This window comes from Dermatophagoides farinae, chromosome 5 (genome assembly GCF_024713945.1).
Source record: "Dermatophagoides farinae isolate YC_2012a chromosome 5, ASM2471394v1, whole genome shotgun sequence".
NCBI lineage: Eukaryota > Metazoa > Arthropoda > Arachnida > Sarcoptiformes > Pyroglyphidae > Dermatophagoides > Dermatophagoides farinae.
Window position 1 is genome coordinate 747,443 of NC_134681.1, and position 16,992 is coordinate 764,434.

Below are 16,992 nucleotides of genomic sequence, written 5' to 3' on the forward strand. Positions count from 1 at the left end.
TAAAACAGAACAAAAAAAAAGAAAAGAAAAGCAATGAAAAAAAAGTTGTCCAATAACTAATCGACCTTGAATTCGAGTTTTCCAAATGTTTAATAAAATGATGAAAATATGTTCATCGAAGCTTCATTCACCTGTATCAAAGTTTTTAATTGAATAATTCTATCAGAATGAATGAAGGAAAAAGCTCATAATATAATAATTATTTTATTATTCTGATGATGACTGTAGGATGAAGTGGTATTCAGTTTTCATTTCAATTCGGTTGTCATGTGTGTATAATAATTTTGTTATGAATAGCCGATTTACCTGAAATATCTTGCATGTTTTTATGTGTATGTGTATACATTGGTGTCGGTGTTAGTCATTGTATAGTCGCTATTTCAATTGAGTTGATGATAATTTTGATAAGAATTTACCTGTCACGGTGATCAAGATTTTTTGTTGTTGTTGTTGTTGTTGTATTTAAATGCTTTTTCATTTCTTTTTGTGGTGGTGGTGGTGGCATGATGGTAGCATGATGGTGTATATGTGGTGTCTAAAATAATTTAAATTTTGCCAAAAAAAAAGAGGGTGGGATAAATCGATTATTTACTTCGACAATTGTTAAGCGGTAAGGCGCGGCAAATAAATTTTCTTTCTTTCATTTTTTTTTTTTTTTGTTAAAAATCACCATTCATTTTTCAGTTTTTTTTTATTTTTTGTTTTGTTTGTTTGTTGCATTCTTATTTTGCCGTTTATTTTCCATACATCCATGTATTTGTTATTATATGTACTGCCGCCATAAAATATTTTATTATTAATCAGCAATTATCATCCGATAAAAATGGCATGATTTGACGTCATTATTTTTAAATTTATTTTATCAATTTTTCCTTTAAATTTTTTTTTTTGTTATTTACATAAAAAACATCGTATAAGAATAACATCATATAAGAATAATTTATTTGTGCCATATTTTTTCCGTTTTGTTTTTTTTACTATAGTGACTAAAATTATTTTCATATATTTCTATTATCAACAGAATAATGATAATGATGATGATGATGAACATTAAAATGAAAATTTTATCCATTATATGGATCATTTGGATGATAATGACAATCATCATATGTAAAGTGCATTCATTCGATAATAATAATAATGATCAACAATCAAATGATCCAAAAAGATGTATGGAATTTGAAGTGAATGAAATTGATGCCATAACATATATGAATAATGGTTCACGTTTAATTATCATTGATAATGATTTTTGGATGTTGAATGATAATCTAAAAGAATTACCGACAATTCAAACGAAACGATCTATAATTGATTTGATTTCTACAAAATGGCAGCCACGTTTAGAAACAATACTACAGAAACTACAAACAATTGATTCGAATAGATCGGAAATTGATTTAGCTGAAAATAATCAATTTCGAATTGATGCTGCTGTCAATATTAAATTGAAAGCTGAAAATGGCCGTTGTGTTCCAACCAATCAACTGTTAATCTATTCAACAGTAAGTTAAATTCAATTTTTATCATTATTTTAATCATCAAATATTTATATTTCAATAATGATTCATCTAATAGCTACCAAACAATAATGGACCATTGATCACTGTCCATGAGAATGATCATATTTATAGTTCATCAAATTTATCCGAATTTGATATACTACGAGCTGTGAAATCTGTGGATTTTACCAAAAATATTAATGGCATGACTTATTTTAATAATATGACTATTATTTTTCAAGGTATGTTTTATGGATCATATTTCTTTTTTTCTTTGTGTGTGTGTGTGAGTAGATGTGAAAGAGATTTTCAATGAATATAATACTAAAATTAATGTTTTAGGAAAATATTTTACAACCATACGTTGTGTGAATGGTGAATGGTCGGAAATATTTCATAAAGAAATTGATCAAGCATTTCCAAAGGCAATGATCGATCCGGATTCGGTTGATATGTCATCATCAAATAATGAAATTCAATATGATAATACATATGTATTATTATTCTATCGACAACAATATCTGGCATGTTCGGTACTTGGTGATTCTGTTAGTATTTTTACTTATTTAAAAAAAAAATTATTTTCATTCATTATATCATTCATTTTCATTCCATTAGCCATGTGAAGGACCATATAATGTAATGAGTGAATTGTTTAATGTTGATCACTTATGTTTTAATCTTGAGGACAATGATCGTTATATGATCGTTTTATCAGTATTTGCTATCATTGCTTTGGTGATTTTATCAATAATTGCCATGACTTTATATGGTTTCTTTAAGAAACCAGTAAATATGAATGAAAAACAACATGTATCATATTCATCATTGAAAACGGGCAACGATAATAATACAACAACGGCAACGGGAATTGGTTCTGAATCAAAAGTGAGTAATTGAATTGAAATAAATTTTTTTTTGATTTAACTGAAACTATTTAATCAATAGCCAATGTCTACAACAAATGGAAAATCATAAACATTATTCATCATATGCCGATCATCATTCACTTATAAAATAACATTTTCAATCATCTTCTGGTCAAATTCATTCTCAATCAAAATAAAATGGAATTTTATTCTAAAATTTGATTATAATGATATTAAATACATAAAAAAATTTGTTCTTAAAATAAAATCAATCAACAGGTGTATGATTATTCTTTACAAGAAAATTTTCGGCCAATTTATCGATCCAAGCGAATATTACCAATTGAGTGTTCTTATCAAAGCTATTCATCATAATCATCGTTTGAATTAGCTGTTGATATTGTCGTAACATATAACGATATGAGTTTAGATCACAACCGATATGTTTTCGTAAACATTTACTTAGTATGCCATTCCAGATTCGAATAAAAGTGAACAGATCGGATTTCAAAAATTCTAAACGTTCATCATTCATTTCATTTGATTGAGATTCTTGTTTTGTACTTAGAAGATCGGGCTGATGTGATAGATTAAATGATTGTTTACTTTTTCTATACTCATCGAATAATCGAGAAACATGATCCGATGGCATTAATCGTGTTATTTTTTGATCCATCGACCCTGCAGATTAAATATTGTCAATAAATTAATTATTAATGGAAATAAAATAGCTTACCAGATTCATTATGATCAATTGTTTGAATTATTGGTATTATTTGATTATTGAATTTGATTGCAGATTCCCTTTTTTGATTCAAGTCATTCTTTTCACTATAAATAGATTCAATTTCTGTAAATAGCTCTTCAAGAGTTGAAAGATTTTCTTCGTTTCTAAAATTAGGATCTGAACACAAGAAAAAATTCACAGAGAATTGTGTAGACCAAACTAATGCCGAAATCTGGAATAAATTTGGAATAAGATTTGAATGAGTTAAATGTCGTAGAATAAATTTCAGGCCAAATCTTTGATCAAATTTCATTGAATATCTATCAGAAAATTAAAATTAATAAACAGAATAATCTACATGTATATGAATAATACATACGTAAATGATTGTTTAAAAAGAAAACATATTTCATTATATTGTGTCCATTGAAGACTCAATAAAGGAACTGATGAATTTTCGCCATTACTATTCTGATAACAGATTTCATCAATATGTTCGTAAAAGAATGGAACCATTTCAGTGAAATGTGGCTTCACATTGAATGTCAATAACGATGATAATATTTGTAATAAAGTTAAATGATTATGAATTTGAATTATAAATAGATTGAATGAGGTACTTTTTTGAACACCGGTCGATGTTTCAACTATAATTGTATGTGAAGTAAATTGTTGATTATCACTTGTATGATTCTGTGAATTATTATCAACATGTCGTTGTTGATATTGATTATCAATAAAAAATATCTGTCGAGCACGTTTCTGTATATAATTATTATTATATGACAATGATAACGTAGATGATTGTTGTAATGATTGATTACGCATCGTAATGATTTTAATCTGTTCAAGATCATTATTCATATCGATAGGAAGATTATGAAATGAATTCACCAACGATACTAATGGATGAATGGTTAATTGATGTGCAATACGAAATGGGTCAATTAATATTTTCCACAATGTTGTTGTAAAAATTTGATGTAAAGACAATAAAAGATGTCTGTTGTCAAATGATAAAGAAAAAAAAATAATTTACTTAAAGATAAAAAAATGTAATAAAAAAACGATGACATACTTGATCAATGATAATGATAGAATCGATATTAAATCATGATAATTGCCATCAAGACATTCAATGTATACCATTAATGTTTGTTGTAACATAAGATTTTTTGATTCATTTAAATTATCTTGTATATGTTGATCATCATCCAATGAATATTCCGTTAACATAAATTTAATCACATGATCATTGAATACTTGTAGCCAACTTTTTAGAAAAATATATAGCTTATCAATTTTATCATTGTCTATTGTTTCTCTTAATAAACATTGTATCATAGGCAAATCAATATGATTAAAGCAATAGAGAGAAAATTCCAATGTATCGTTCATATCGATAATCATTTGTATTAATGTAAAATAAACTTCCAATAACATTGGACGAAATTCTAGATGACTGAAACAGATGGTTGATGAATATTCATCTAAAAACAAGTACCAGATTTGTAAAAGTGAAGTTGACCGTTCAATTGGTGAATTTTCAAGATGACGATTGTTTGAAAATTGTAGAAATTCTAGATTTATTTCAGAATCAATTGTTGATAAGGATTCTCGAATTTTTTCCATATCCAGTGATCGTGTCTTTTTAATTCGTACATGAAAATTTATAAATGAATCTTCTGAAACTTCATTGATGGATCGCAGAATTTTTGAAAATTTTTGCAAACATTTCAGAAAAATAATAAAAACTTCATTTTCTGTTCATAATGAAGAGAATTAAAAAGATTTTTCGTGAGTAAATGAATAATAATTTTCAAATGTTAAAAAAAACTTACGGTATTCCGATATGGAATTGTCGATGAGTTCAGAGGAAAAATTACGAATCAAATGAAATATACATGGTATAAAATCGACCGAAGCATATGCCAAAACATGTAAATTATCTGTACGTAGAAATGCTTCAAATGTATCGGTTAAAATCTGTACATGATGGCTACAATTAAATTTCGATTGTGTATTCATGGCTGCTGTTTCATCGATTGAAAGTCGTAATCCACGTAAAGCTTTGAATATGGATTTCCAACCGGAACGTATCTCTTTCGATGCACCTTCCACAAATTCACAAATAGAATATAGTACAAGTTCTTGTTGTGTTTCTGAATTGCACATTTCATATCGTAATAATTTTTCATATGGCTTAAATAATGATTCGTTAAAATGGAAAAAATCCAATTCACTATATGATGATAAAAATGCATTGATTATATCGTGTAATGAAGCTATTGCTTTTTTAGAAATATTCGTATCTTTATGTGTAGATGCTAGAACCAGATGCGAAGAAACGGTTGGCCATATTTTCATAAAATGTAATAATGGTCTACCATTCCTTACGAATCGTAATACTACTTCAACCAAACGAAATAACATTAATGATTTACAATCCTGACTAGACCATTGATTTGTGTTCATGATCAATGTCATCATCGGTTTTGATTGTGATCCATTCATCGAATCAATTTGATCATTCAATTTAATCAATTGCATTTTGCTATAATCACATAGTTCACAGATGAAACTATTCAATAATGATAGATTACATTTCAATGGAATTGTTTCGAAAATTTGTGACACCAATAATGATAGATATTCGATAATCTGTTCCATATCTTTAGAATCTGGTTCAAGTTCTTGTTTTCGTGTTTTAATTTCATTCAAAACAATATCGAATTGTTGTTCAAAATTCAAATATTCAGCTTCATTTATACCGGGAAATTGATTAAATGCCGTATGATCATAAAGATTTTGATAATGATCTGCATGAAGATTTGAATCAAAATTTGCATTACCAGAAGAGAATGACATTGAATTTGATTTAAGAATCGTATTGATTGAAATTCTAGCACGGCTAAGTAAACTTGTTCGACTAGAACGAAATGTATAGTTTTCTACATCAATAACAAATTTACATAGATCAAGAACATTTTTCCATATCCGTGGACAACGGCTGCCAATACGAATTGGACTTGATAATAATGTTTTCAATGCAATTATTTGTGCAAAGGAAAAATTTGCATGTCCAAATGTTTGTTGAACAACATCGTTTGATGATAATGATTTTTTAAGCTCGTTCTTATTTTTTGGATTTTGATGCCAAAATTTCGTAATATATTGATAAAGAAGGCCATAAATTTTGTCAATTTGATTATAGTATCCAACTTTTTCGCAAATGTCAAACAATACCAAAATTATCTGTATACTGATGTTTGTCTGTGAATGGTAAACAAAAGAAAATGGGGACGAATCAATGAAAAATCGATACAAAAATTTTTCGAACATTTTTCATTTCTTCTTATTTGATACTTACATTTTTAGTTTGAGCCAACGAATGTTTGTTGTCACATTTGAATAGCAAACAAACAGAACTTAAATAGGTTACATTATAAGATTCGATTAATTGAACCATGTTTTGGAAAGTAAACTTTTTACTCAATGATTGCCGTGAACAAAGAATAATTGGCTCCCAAAAACAATGACAAAATCGTTTAATCAATAGATTTAGTTGTTTACACCGGTTTTGTTGATCATTTAAATCAATTTTTGATTGCTGTTGTTGAAACTGATGATGTTTTGTTGCCACTTGTTCTAGACGAACATAATCGGATAATTTAAATGCATCAGGATTGTTACGATCAATAATATCAATATCCATTAGAAATTTGACTAGAGGTAATTTATTAAAATCAGATCGATATTCATTATAAATTGAACCAAATAGATTTGTAGCCAAAACATTTTGATAGATTTCGGCCAAAAAATTTTGTGAAACATAAATGGTGATATGATAGTCAAAAATATCATCAACGAATGCTTTTTCAGTGATTGGTATATTGTTTTTCATATCATTTTCATAATAATTTGAAGATTGTAATTTTAAATTAAACAACATTGTCAGATAGGTAGTTAAATATATACCATCAGCATTGATGAATAAATTGTTGAATAAATCTTTATAATTTCGTAGTTTTTCAATTTCTTGTTCTTCCAAATCGATCAATGTGGATTGATTTTCAAAATTTGATCGCATCAATAAATTTAGATTGATGTATAAATTTTTACAATATAACGAAGCAAATGATTGAATAGCCTCGTCAACTGCAAACAAATTTCGACAATTTGCTAATTCAGGTAGAATTTTTGACAATTTTCGAACGAAAATTTGTGCCAATAATCTTTCAAAAAAACAAAGATTGGATGATTGAAAATTTGGACCTTTAGGATAGCGAAACATTTTTGACATAACAAATGTTTCAATATTAGCATCATCGGATTCAAAATTAGCATCATCATAATTATGACTGTGAGCATCAGAATCAGTCGTAGATATCTCATCAAAAACTGAACTATCTTCCATGCTAATTATATCATCACCGAAATTTTTATCGATAAGGACATCATCACCAATAAATGATAAATCACCACGATAAAGCATATCTAATTTAGTATCACTGTTTGTAAATCTTAAATTATTCACATCTAAATCTAGATTCCACGATGAAAGACGATGAAGATTTTCGAATGAAAGATGAAAACTTGAACTACGAAATGCAGAAATTGGTAATTGATTATTCGAATGATTCGATTGATGGAGAATTGTATCATTCTTTTTTTCCAATGGTGATGGTGACGATGATGATGATGTGACTGTTGATGAAGATGAGATCAAAGCTTTAAGTTTATCACGATAATCAATATCCTCATAATTAGAACTGTTTTGTGCTTTCGCAGCATTTTCGTTCTGTGTTCGAATGGATTGAGTCTCTTGAATCGAGTTGGATGACAAAACAATTGTTGTTTTTGATTGTATTCTGGATTCAAGCGATGTAATCATATCATAACCATAAATTCGATCTTTAATTGATGAAAAATTAAAATGACGATCATGTGGTTTTGGTGTGCTATATTTGGCCATACGACTAGTCGAACGTAAATGACTTCGACTGGTCAAATTATTATTATTATTGTTAATGGTTGATTCAAATGTTTTACTATTTCGTTCCACATATGAACAGATCATTTTTGTGATTGGAGAATTTAAAATTTTCGAATCACTCGTGTTGATGCTGTCACCGTTCATAGTTCGATCAGCACATAGTTCTAGCGTAGCAATATTTTTCAATGTACACGATAACGACGCCAAACATACTAAACTCAATTGATTGAGAACCAAATCATCACAAAGTATTGCTTCTTTGATTGCATCGATAAATATCTGAACCAAATCCAAATGTTGTGAATTGGAAACGGAAGGCCCAAATAAACATATTGGATCACTGATTAGAATCAAAACCAACAATGGATTCTTGAACACTTCCTGTATATATACTAATGAATCAAGTCTTTGTTTCAATGGTGGTAAAAGAAAAATTCTATAGAATAAAGCTTCCAATATTGGACGCATTGAACTCTCGAGACCAAACAAACGAAGTAATTCCATTGAAATTTTATACATGTATTGACGTTCCTGATAGTTTAAACAATTCAATGTATGATGTTTTCGATTGACCGGTGAACTTAGATGCAATTTTTCTGATCCACGACCAAAAAATGTCTGACTTTTTTCACCATGATTACTTCCCATTGATGAATCAGTGGAATTCAAATTCGACAAAGAAATCATTGATGTTGGATTCAATATGTGAATGAGAACTGGTGCCAAATGTTTCCATATGACCTCCATCAATCGATTCGTCATATGTTTCCATGCATCCGGTATAGTTAATAAAACAAAATGAATACATTTCAGATAGAAACAATTGAATGTTTTTATCAGTATAAATATTTCAACTTTAGTTTCATTAATCGATGATTTAATACGTTCATTATCACCATGTTTATCTGTATTGCAACGTGATAATTCTACTTCATTCAAAAAGCTGACTTTAGTTTCAAGTTTTTTGATTAGATAAAGCATTAGATGAATGAAATCCTGTGATGATTTACTATTTTCTTCACCCGATACAGATTGATGACGATGTTCGACAATTTTATTTTTCACAAAATAATGACAAACTTGACCGGCTGTCATATAGATGGCTGAAAATACTTTATCTTGATTGGAATTTTTATTTGCTGTAAACAAATTTCGTAACGTTGATGAAGCTCGTTGACTAGAAGAATTAGCTGAACTATTTGAACCATTTAGAACATATTCTTTAATTTGTTTATGACACAATTCAATTATGTCGATCACATGTACAATGGTTAAATGTGTTACGAACGTGGCCGCAACTTCGATGATGAAACCCAACAATTCAAGTGATATTAAGGTACCATTTTTATTGAATATATTGCAATATAATTTTAATATCTGATTTATCGTATATTCTAAACATTATTTGAAAACAAAATGTTAATGAAAACATGGTTAAAGTAAAGTACTATGACAACACAAACCTTTCAATGAATCATTATTCGATTCATTCGTTTGTCTCATATAAAGTTTAAGCAAATCGATGCTCAACAAATTCAATTTAGATACATTATTTTCAACACAAATTTTGAACAATTGTAAAATCAATTGAAGATGACTTTCATGTTGTTCGAGATTCGATTCGACTAGATGAGTCTGTATTGAATCTATGGATAGACAAAATTAATTATAACCAAAAAGAACAAAAAAAACGACCATTAATGACAAACCTAGAATAGCATCACAATATTTGATCAAATCGGTGGACATGTTCTGTGAACATTCATGTCGGATTTCAATGAGAATTTTTTCCATTGTTGTTAAACAATACAAACAAACAAAAAAAATATTGTTAAAAACACTTTATAATAATAATAATAATAACAATATAATAATTGAGAATTGTTAATGGCTAAAACATATGTTTAAAAAAAATAGAATAGATTTTTCTGGACTAGAATCGTCATCGTCATCATCGTTTATTTGTCGCTACAATTCGGGCTGTTGCTTGATCGATAACATGGCCATATAAAAAAAATCAAAAGAGTTTGCTCAAAATATTCGATAAGCAGCGGTATTGTAAAGAACCATTTATAGCATTTCTATGGGCCATTTGTAATAACAGTTTTTATTACTACTACTACTACTACTATTATCGACTATACCCAAATTATTACTACTAGCATTTAGTTACAAATTCGATCCAGAATTTTTTTCTACAATACTTTACAGACGCCCTGTATATAAGGTATATATTGACAAATCTGATTTGATTTGATGATTCGATTTGGAAATTTTTTTCTTTTTTTTTAATTATCTTGAACATATGCTAAAATTTTAGCGTTAAGAAAAAAAAAATATTATCCACCATTAGAATGTTTGCTAAAATCAATTAATGTCTCACAACAACAATAACGACAAAATGGGAAAACCAGCACTTGTCATAATCACCATCATCATCATCACCATCATTATTGATCAATCATTGAAATGACCATCATTGATGATGATGATGATGTCGTTAGCACATACTTGATCATAATAACAACAACAACAACAAAAAAATCGAATAAAAGAAAAGCGAAAAAAAATTTTCTTCTTTTTTGTCATCACAAATAGCAAAAAAAAAAAAAAATGAAATGAAATGAAATGAAAGGAAGAAAATCCTGGAACTGAAAACAAAAATCCATTGTGAATTTGTCAGTCCATTGCACTTTCTATTCAATGATTGGCTTGAACTCTATACAAACGATACAATATTGGTGCCAATCGTCGTCTTAATCGTTGATGATCATCATCAGCGTTCCAACAAAAGACATTTTGATTATGAACAACGAAAAAAAAATGAATGTTTATATTCACATTAATATGGTCATTATGGCAATTTGTATGTTTGAAAAAATGATGATGATGATAATAATAATAATAATAATATAACAACATTGTATAGACCAAATCAAATCAAATTTCGTTTCAACCACATTCATAATGATGATGATCGAAAAATGTGAATTTTTTACTGTTTTTTTTTCTCTCTTGTTGAACACAATGTACACAAAAAATTATTTTATTTTATGTCTGATTTGTGAGAATCATTTTGTTTGTTTACGTACGTTTAGATTGTTGGACATGGACATGGACATTCAACCATTCCATATATCGATTCTAGCCAACAACAAGAATGAACAGAGAGAGAGAGAGAGAGAGATGAAATCGAAATGAAAATGGTAAATATAAATGACCATCAATGATGAATTGATTTTTAAATTTTAAATTTCTCATTGAACTTTGAACTATCAAAAAAAAAATCCACGGGGAACAACAATCATCAAATCTGTTGTATGTATAACATTGACCATCGATTGATCCTTGAAAAAAAGAAAAACATTTATAAAGTAAATCATCATCATCACCATCATCATCATATCCGTCATGGCATTGGCAATGGCCAATATATCAATGATGAATATCTCATCCTTGATCAAAAGTACAATTCAATTGATTCATTTTCGATTTCATTTTTTATATACCATATAACATCAACAACAAACAACAATTTTAAACAATGACCTATCATTCAAGTATACATGGATGATGATGATGCTTTAACCATGACAGATGTCATCATCAATCAAATGATATAAACAACGACAACAACAACAACAACCGAAACAATCGTCGCCAACGCCAAAAGTTGAGAAGAAAGAAAAAAAAATTAGAACAACAAGTTGTTCCAATTGAAACAAAACAAGAAACAAAGTGTAAACATTGTTCAATGATGATGATGATGATGATGATGATTATAATAGATTTAAAGTTTTATATTTATTTATTATAATCAGAAGAAAAAAGAAGAAAAAAAACCTCCACTTGACATCAACAACACAACACATGATGATAATTCTTTTGAACGGAAAAAAAATAATAATAATTCACTTGTATTCGAATCAATGAATCAACTATGATTAAAATGAACAATATAACTGTGTTGTGTGTTGTATAGATTGGAGGCCAGTGTCAAGTGAGTTTTTTTTTTATTTACAGCATGCTGATTGGATAAAGAAAAGAAAAAAAAAGTTTTGAATGGATTAAATTGAATTTTTTTTTTGAAGAAGAAGAAGAAGAAGAACTTCAGTCATTCATGAATGTTGCAATGAATGAATTCACTTCCTATTTGTTTCGAGAATGGCTAGTTAATTGGTTTGAAGCAGCAGCAGCGGCAGCAGCATCAGCAGTGGCAGCAGCAGGTGTGTTTGGTTTAAGTGAAATTTTTGACCTAATTTTATTCGATCAACTATTGTTGGCTGACTTTGACATTCACAATTATATATATATATATATTTTCTATATGATTCTATTTGGTTTTTGTTTTTGAATGAATTTAAGTGGTCATGTTGTGCATGTGATTAGGTTTTTCAAGCATATATAAATTGTTGTTTCAACAATTTCATTATTATTGTTGATGACAAAAAAAAAATTTTTGATCATCATGATGACCATTACCAAATCAATGATGTTGATCAAGATATGAAATAAGATGGTGAAATAAATGACAATGACAAAAAAAAAAAGAAAAATCCAATTTCTCTTTCACATTGTAGTTTTATTCATATTCAAATTACGTTTTGGTAACGATTATCGATTTACTAAAGAAGAAAACAAACAAACAAAAAAAATGAAAATGAAAATCTACATCATCATTAATTGTTGACCACCAAAAAAAAAAACATCCAAAACTTTTGTACGCCTGAATCATCATCATTGGTCATACACACACACACACACACACACACACACACACACATCCAAATTACCGTTTAATTTCATTTCAATACAAATGAATTGAAAATGTTTGAGATTTTCTAACAATTACCATACACACACACACACACACACACAAACACATTATATTCAAAATCTCTTGTGTACATTCACAGTTTATATATATATAATTCACCGATTCGAATAAATATACAAAAATAAAAAGTTTTCCCGCGTGCATCCTTTCTCTTTCTTTGATCTTTTCTTCTCTGGTCATCGACGTTTGTCTCTTTTATTATCGTTTCCTTTTTCAAATCAAAGTTGTTGTTGTTGTTGTTGTTTTTTTTGACAACAAAAAAAAATCTCATTGATAGAATAGACAGAACTAAGAAGAAAAAAAAGGTGTTGTTTGACAATCAATTCATCATCGACTTTTTTTTCGAAAAAAAAGCAAATCAACATTTTTTTTTATACTTCTCTGAATGACTTTTTTTTCTTTCTTTTTCTTTTTCCTGACAAATTTTCTACATTTCATAATTCCTCGGTATATAACATTGGATCCAGACTGGTCATTTGATTTTTTTTTCTGTTCTGTTCTGTTCTGTTCATCATCATATTCACGTCTTGACAATTATTGGATTTTGAATGTCATTGTTGCCGTGATTCTTCAATCAATCAAACATTTCAATTTAATGAAATTTTAATTAATTGTGTTTTTTTTTACTCTGCCTAAATTGATTAATTGAATTTATTTTCTATGCAAATTTCAAAATGTGATTGGACAAAAATAAAAAACAAAAACAAAAACGAAAAATGGCAATCTTCATCGGTAATCTCAATTGTTTACTCAATCAATATAGTACAACTATTATTGAATCACAATCATGGGAAAAATTATTATCCATAACTACAACATCATTCATTGTATCATCATCTTCATTGATTAAATATATGATTTTAACATCATTATTTGCATTTATTATCATATCCATTGTACGACGACAATATCAATTAGTATCGATTGTGAATAAAATTCCTGGACCACCAGTTAATCCATGGGTACCATGGCTTGGTCATGCATATATTGTATTGGATTTAGATCGTTGCCGTTATCAACATGGTACATATGCATGTGAGTATTGTTTATACATATGACAAACATTCATTTTTTTTATAATAAAATTAAATATTTATTCATAATCACCATCAGTAATCTATCAGATGGTATCATCAGTGAATAAAATCTATCAACAAGAAGGCATATGTCGAATGTGGATCGGTTTGAAACCATTGGTATTACTTTATCGACCAGATGATGTAGAAGTTATTTTGAATAGTAATACTTTAACACAAAAATCGGCCGAATATCGATTCCTTAATTCATGGTTAGGTGAAGGTCTTGTTACTAGTGGTAGACAAAAATGGCGTAGTCGACGTAAAATATTAACACCGGCATTCCATTTTCGTATAATTGAAGATTTTCTGCCAATCATCAATGAACAATCAAACATATTGGTGGCAAAATTAAATCGATTAACAACAAATGCAAATAATGATACTATTGAGATGGATGTAGTACCTATTATAACATTATGTATGTTGGACATTATCTGTGAAACGGCAATGGGTGTTAAATTAAATCTACAAGCCAATTCAAATCATGAATATGTGGAAGCATTATATAATATAAGTAGAATTTTTTTAATTCGCCTAATGAGACCATGGTTATGGCCAAATATTACATTCAACATAAGCTCATATGGACGATTATTCAACAGGTTTGTAATTGAATAATTGAATTTCAATAATCAAATGAATTGTTATTTATTTGTTTTGAAAAAAAAATCACATAGATCTGTTGAACAAACAAAAAATTTTACAATGAAAGTGATCAAAGAAAGACGTAATGAATGGATGAAATTTTTATCCAATCATAATCATAATGATGATGATCATGAATCAATGGTAGATGATTTTGATATGATTAAAACATCAAAATTCTTTAAAAATAGTAATCGATTAGCATTTCTTGATCTGTTGCTTCAACATCATTTGGTGACAAAAAAATTAACATTAGAAGATTTACGTGAAGAAGTGGATACATTTATGTTTGCTGTAAGTAAATTCATTTTTTTTTTAATGATTTGATATTGATTATTTGTAAATTTGAAAACATTGATATCGATTTGTGTGACATGAATAATAATAATAATAATAAAACAATAGGGACATGATACAACATCACATGCAATTAGTTGGACATTATACATGTTAGGCATACATCAAGATATACAGCAAAAAGTACGCGATGAAATCGATATGGTATTTGATTGTAGTGAATCAAATATCGATCTTTCTATTGATGAAATTAAACAATTAAAATATCTTGATTGTGTTATCAAAGAAGTACAACGTATATATCCAACAGCGCCATTCATTGGACGTGATTTAAGTGAAGATACTAAAATTAGTAAGTATATTGTCAAATTGTTGTCATGGAAAACATATATTCATTCCAATTGAATTGATTGATTGATTGATCGATTATTATTATTATTGAATTTAAAAAATAAAAAAAAATTAGATGGTTACATTATACCAAAAGGAACCACTGTAGGAATATTCACCTATGTATTACATCGTGATCCAGAAATTTATCCTGAACCGGAAAAATTTTTACCAGAAAGATTTTTACCAGAAAATTGTAGCGGAAGACATCCATTCTCATTTATACCGTTCTCGGCTGGACCAAGAAATTGTATTGGACAAAAATTTGCTATGAATGAAGTGAAAATTGTTATTGCAAAAATCATTAGACATTTTTATCTTAGATCAATTGATCCACGTGATAAGCTTGTCATTGTTGGTGAAATGATATTACGTTCGATTAATGGGCTAAAAATTTCATTTATTCAACGTAAATTAGAGCAAACAAAATAATCAGGTTATATTAAATCGGGTTTCAACAAATTTTTATTATTATTGAGCATTATTAATAAAATCATCAATCAATAATGCAACATTGGACGGATGAATTAAATGAACATAGTGATCACCATCAATTTCATGATATTGAAATTTTGAACATTTTTTACGATAAAATTCAATAAAATCTTGATCATGTTTACATTTCAATGTATGATGTGTATTACGTGCACGTAATATCATTAATTGACATTTTAAATTATTTAAATAATTTTTAAGTTGACATTTTTCAAATTTTCTTCGTATGATACAATTGAGACGTGGATCACGACGAAATTTCACCGTACCATTTGGTTGAAAATCAACTGCTCGTTGCATCAAACAAAATGCAGCATTTTTCGTCAGATTACCATTATAATGTGTTTGTGTTATAACATTAATCGCTTTATCCACATCGAAACTATAATTTGGTCTATTTGATATGTTTTGTGTACGTAAAAACAATGAAATGCTTTCCATAGATTCTTTAGCCAATTGATCGGATTCATAAATTCGTGGTTTAATCGTATCGATCATCACCAATCTGGTTACTATTTCAGGATACAATGCCGCAAAATCCAGTGAAGCCAATGCACCCATTGAATGGGCGATAATTGTGACGTTAGATTTCCAATTTAAAAATTCTAAAACTTGTCTGATTGCAATCACCCATGTTAGATCAGTGTATGGAACACCTTTAGGTAAATGGCTACTGAATCCATGACCAGGTAAATCGATTGCAACAATATACATTGATTCGGATGAAAGCCGAGCAAAAAGTTGATCAAAAGTTCCAGCATTGTCCTTCGGAAAAAAACATTGATTAAAATGTGAAAATTGAAATATAACCAATAAATACCTGCCATCCATGGACAGCAAGAACTTTAAATCGTTTAGGACTGTCATGGTGCCATGTTTTAGCTGAAATATGACCATAAGTAGTAGGTATTTTTAATTCATTATGTGAATCAATGTAATCGGAATAAATTGACGATTCCATTAGTTGATTAGATCAATCGGATTTGAATTGTATTCGTTGCCACACGATTCAATGATGATTGAGGAAAAAAAAATACAAATATTTAGCAATGAAAAATAATCATTCGCGGTGGCAATGGTTTTATCTTTTGATCGATCAATCGATCGTTCGAGCGAACAAAAAAACTTGTTTTTACTCGATTTTTGACAGAAACT

At 28.5% G+C, this 16,992-nt stretch overlaps 4 protein-coding genes across 5 annotated transcripts; 2 read left to right on the forward strand and 2 right to left on the reverse strand.

Annotated features, from left to right (window-relative positions):
- Positions 1–206: 206 nt before the first annotated feature.
- On the forward strand, positions 207–2,676 carry LOC124499085 (uncharacterized). Of its 2 annotated transcripts, none has more exons than XM_075731540.1 (6): positions 207–269; positions 1,022–1,505; positions 1,579–1,744; positions 1,845–2,050; positions 2,121–2,390; positions 2,451–2,676. In XM_075731540.1, the coding sequence occupies exons 2-6, from the start codon at positions 1,026–1,028 to the stop codon at positions 2,478–2,480; spliced, it is 1,152 nt and encodes a 383-aa protein (XP_075587655.1). In that variant the 5' UTR covers positions 207–269; positions 1,022–1,025; the 3' UTR covers positions 2,481–2,676. The 2 variants fall into 2 exon arrangements, with proteins under 2 accessions (XP_075587655.1, XP_046918902.2); XM_047062946.2 differs by lacking the exon at positions 207–269 and adding an exon at positions 518–610.
- On the reverse strand, positions 2,551–10,117 carry LOC124492513 (brefeldin A-inhibited guanine nucleotide-exchange protein 3). Its single transcript, XM_047055433.2, has 8 exons — positions 9,804–10,117; positions 9,558–9,740; positions 6,469–9,488; positions 4,940–6,371; positions 4,177–4,861; positions 3,478–4,101; positions 3,108–3,418; positions 2,551–3,052 (listed from the first exon to the last, which is right to left on the reverse strand). Exons 1-8 carry the CDS (start codon positions 9,886–9,888, stop codon positions 2,640–2,642), a joined length of 6,753 nt encoding a protein of 2,250 aa, XP_046911389.2. The 5' UTR covers positions 9,889–10,117; the 3' UTR covers positions 2,551–2,639.
- A 2,716-nt stretch (positions 10,118–12,833) lies between these two features.
- Positions 12,834–15,970, forward strand: LOC124492534 (cytochrome P450 4c3-like). Its single transcript, XM_047055453.2, has 5 exons — positions 12,834–13,966; positions 14,045–14,612; positions 14,688–14,949; positions 15,061–15,304; positions 15,419–15,970. Exons 1-5 carry the CDS (start codon positions 13,648–13,650, stop codon positions 15,772–15,774), a joined length of 1,749 nt encoding a protein of 582 aa, XP_046911409.2. The 5' UTR covers positions 12,834–13,647; the 3' UTR covers positions 15,775–15,970.
- Positions 15,725–16,957, reverse strand: LOC124492545 (putative serine hydrolase). The gene is made up of 2 exons (XM_047055465.2): positions 16,658–16,957; positions 15,725–16,602 (listed from the first exon to the last, which is right to left on the reverse strand). Exons 1-2 carry the CDS (start codon positions 16,796–16,798, stop codon positions 15,814–15,816), a joined length of 930 nt encoding a protein of 309 aa, XP_046911421.2. The 5' UTR covers positions 16,799–16,957; the 3' UTR covers positions 15,725–15,813.
- Positions 16,958–16,992: the final 35 nt, after the last annotated feature.

Bases quoted from the DNA above. Each gene is read 5' to 3' on its own strand.
- LOC124499085 (XM_075731540.1), top strand. From the start codon at position 1,026: ATGATAATGATGATGATGATGAACATTAAAATGAAAATTTTATCCATT. The intron at 1,745-1,844 runs GTATGTTTTATG...TTAATGTTTTAG, and splicing joins TATGACTATTATTTTTCAAG to GAAAATATTTTACAACCATA. The intron at 2,051-2,120 runs GTTAGTATTTTT...TCATTCCATTAG, and splicing joins GTTCGGTACTTGGTGATTCT to CCATGTGAAGGACCATATAA.
- LOC124492513 (XM_047055433.2), bottom strand. From the start codon at position 9,888: ATGGAAAAAATTCTCATTGAAATCCGACATGAATGTTCACAGAACATG. The intron at 6,372-6,468 runs GTAAGTATCAAA...TACCATTCACAG, and splicing joins CGTTGGCTCAAACTAAAAAT to ACAAACATCAGTATACAGAT. The intron at 3,419-3,477 runs GTATGTATTATT...ATTTTCTGATAG, and splicing joins CTTTTTAAACAATCATTTAC to ATATTCAATGAAATTTGATC.
- LOC124492534 (XM_047055453.2), top strand. From the start codon at position 13,648: ATGGCAATCTTCATCGGTAATCTCAATTGTTTACTCAATCAATATAGT. The intron at 14,613-14,687 runs GTTTGTAATTGA...AAAATCACATAG, and splicing joins TATGGACGATTATTCAACAG to ATCTGTTGAACAAACAAAAA. The intron at 15,305-15,418 runs GTAAGTATATTG...AAAAAAAATTAG, and splicing joins AAGTGAAGATACTAAAATTA to ATGGTTACATTATACCAAAA.
- LOC124492545 (XM_047055465.2), bottom strand. From the start codon at position 16,798: ATGGAATCGTCAATTTATTCCGATTACATTGATTCACATAATGAATTA. The intron at 16,603-16,657 runs GTATTTATTGGT...TTTTTTCCGAAG, and splicing joins TTGCTGTCCATGGATGGCAG to GACAATGCTGGAACTTTTGA.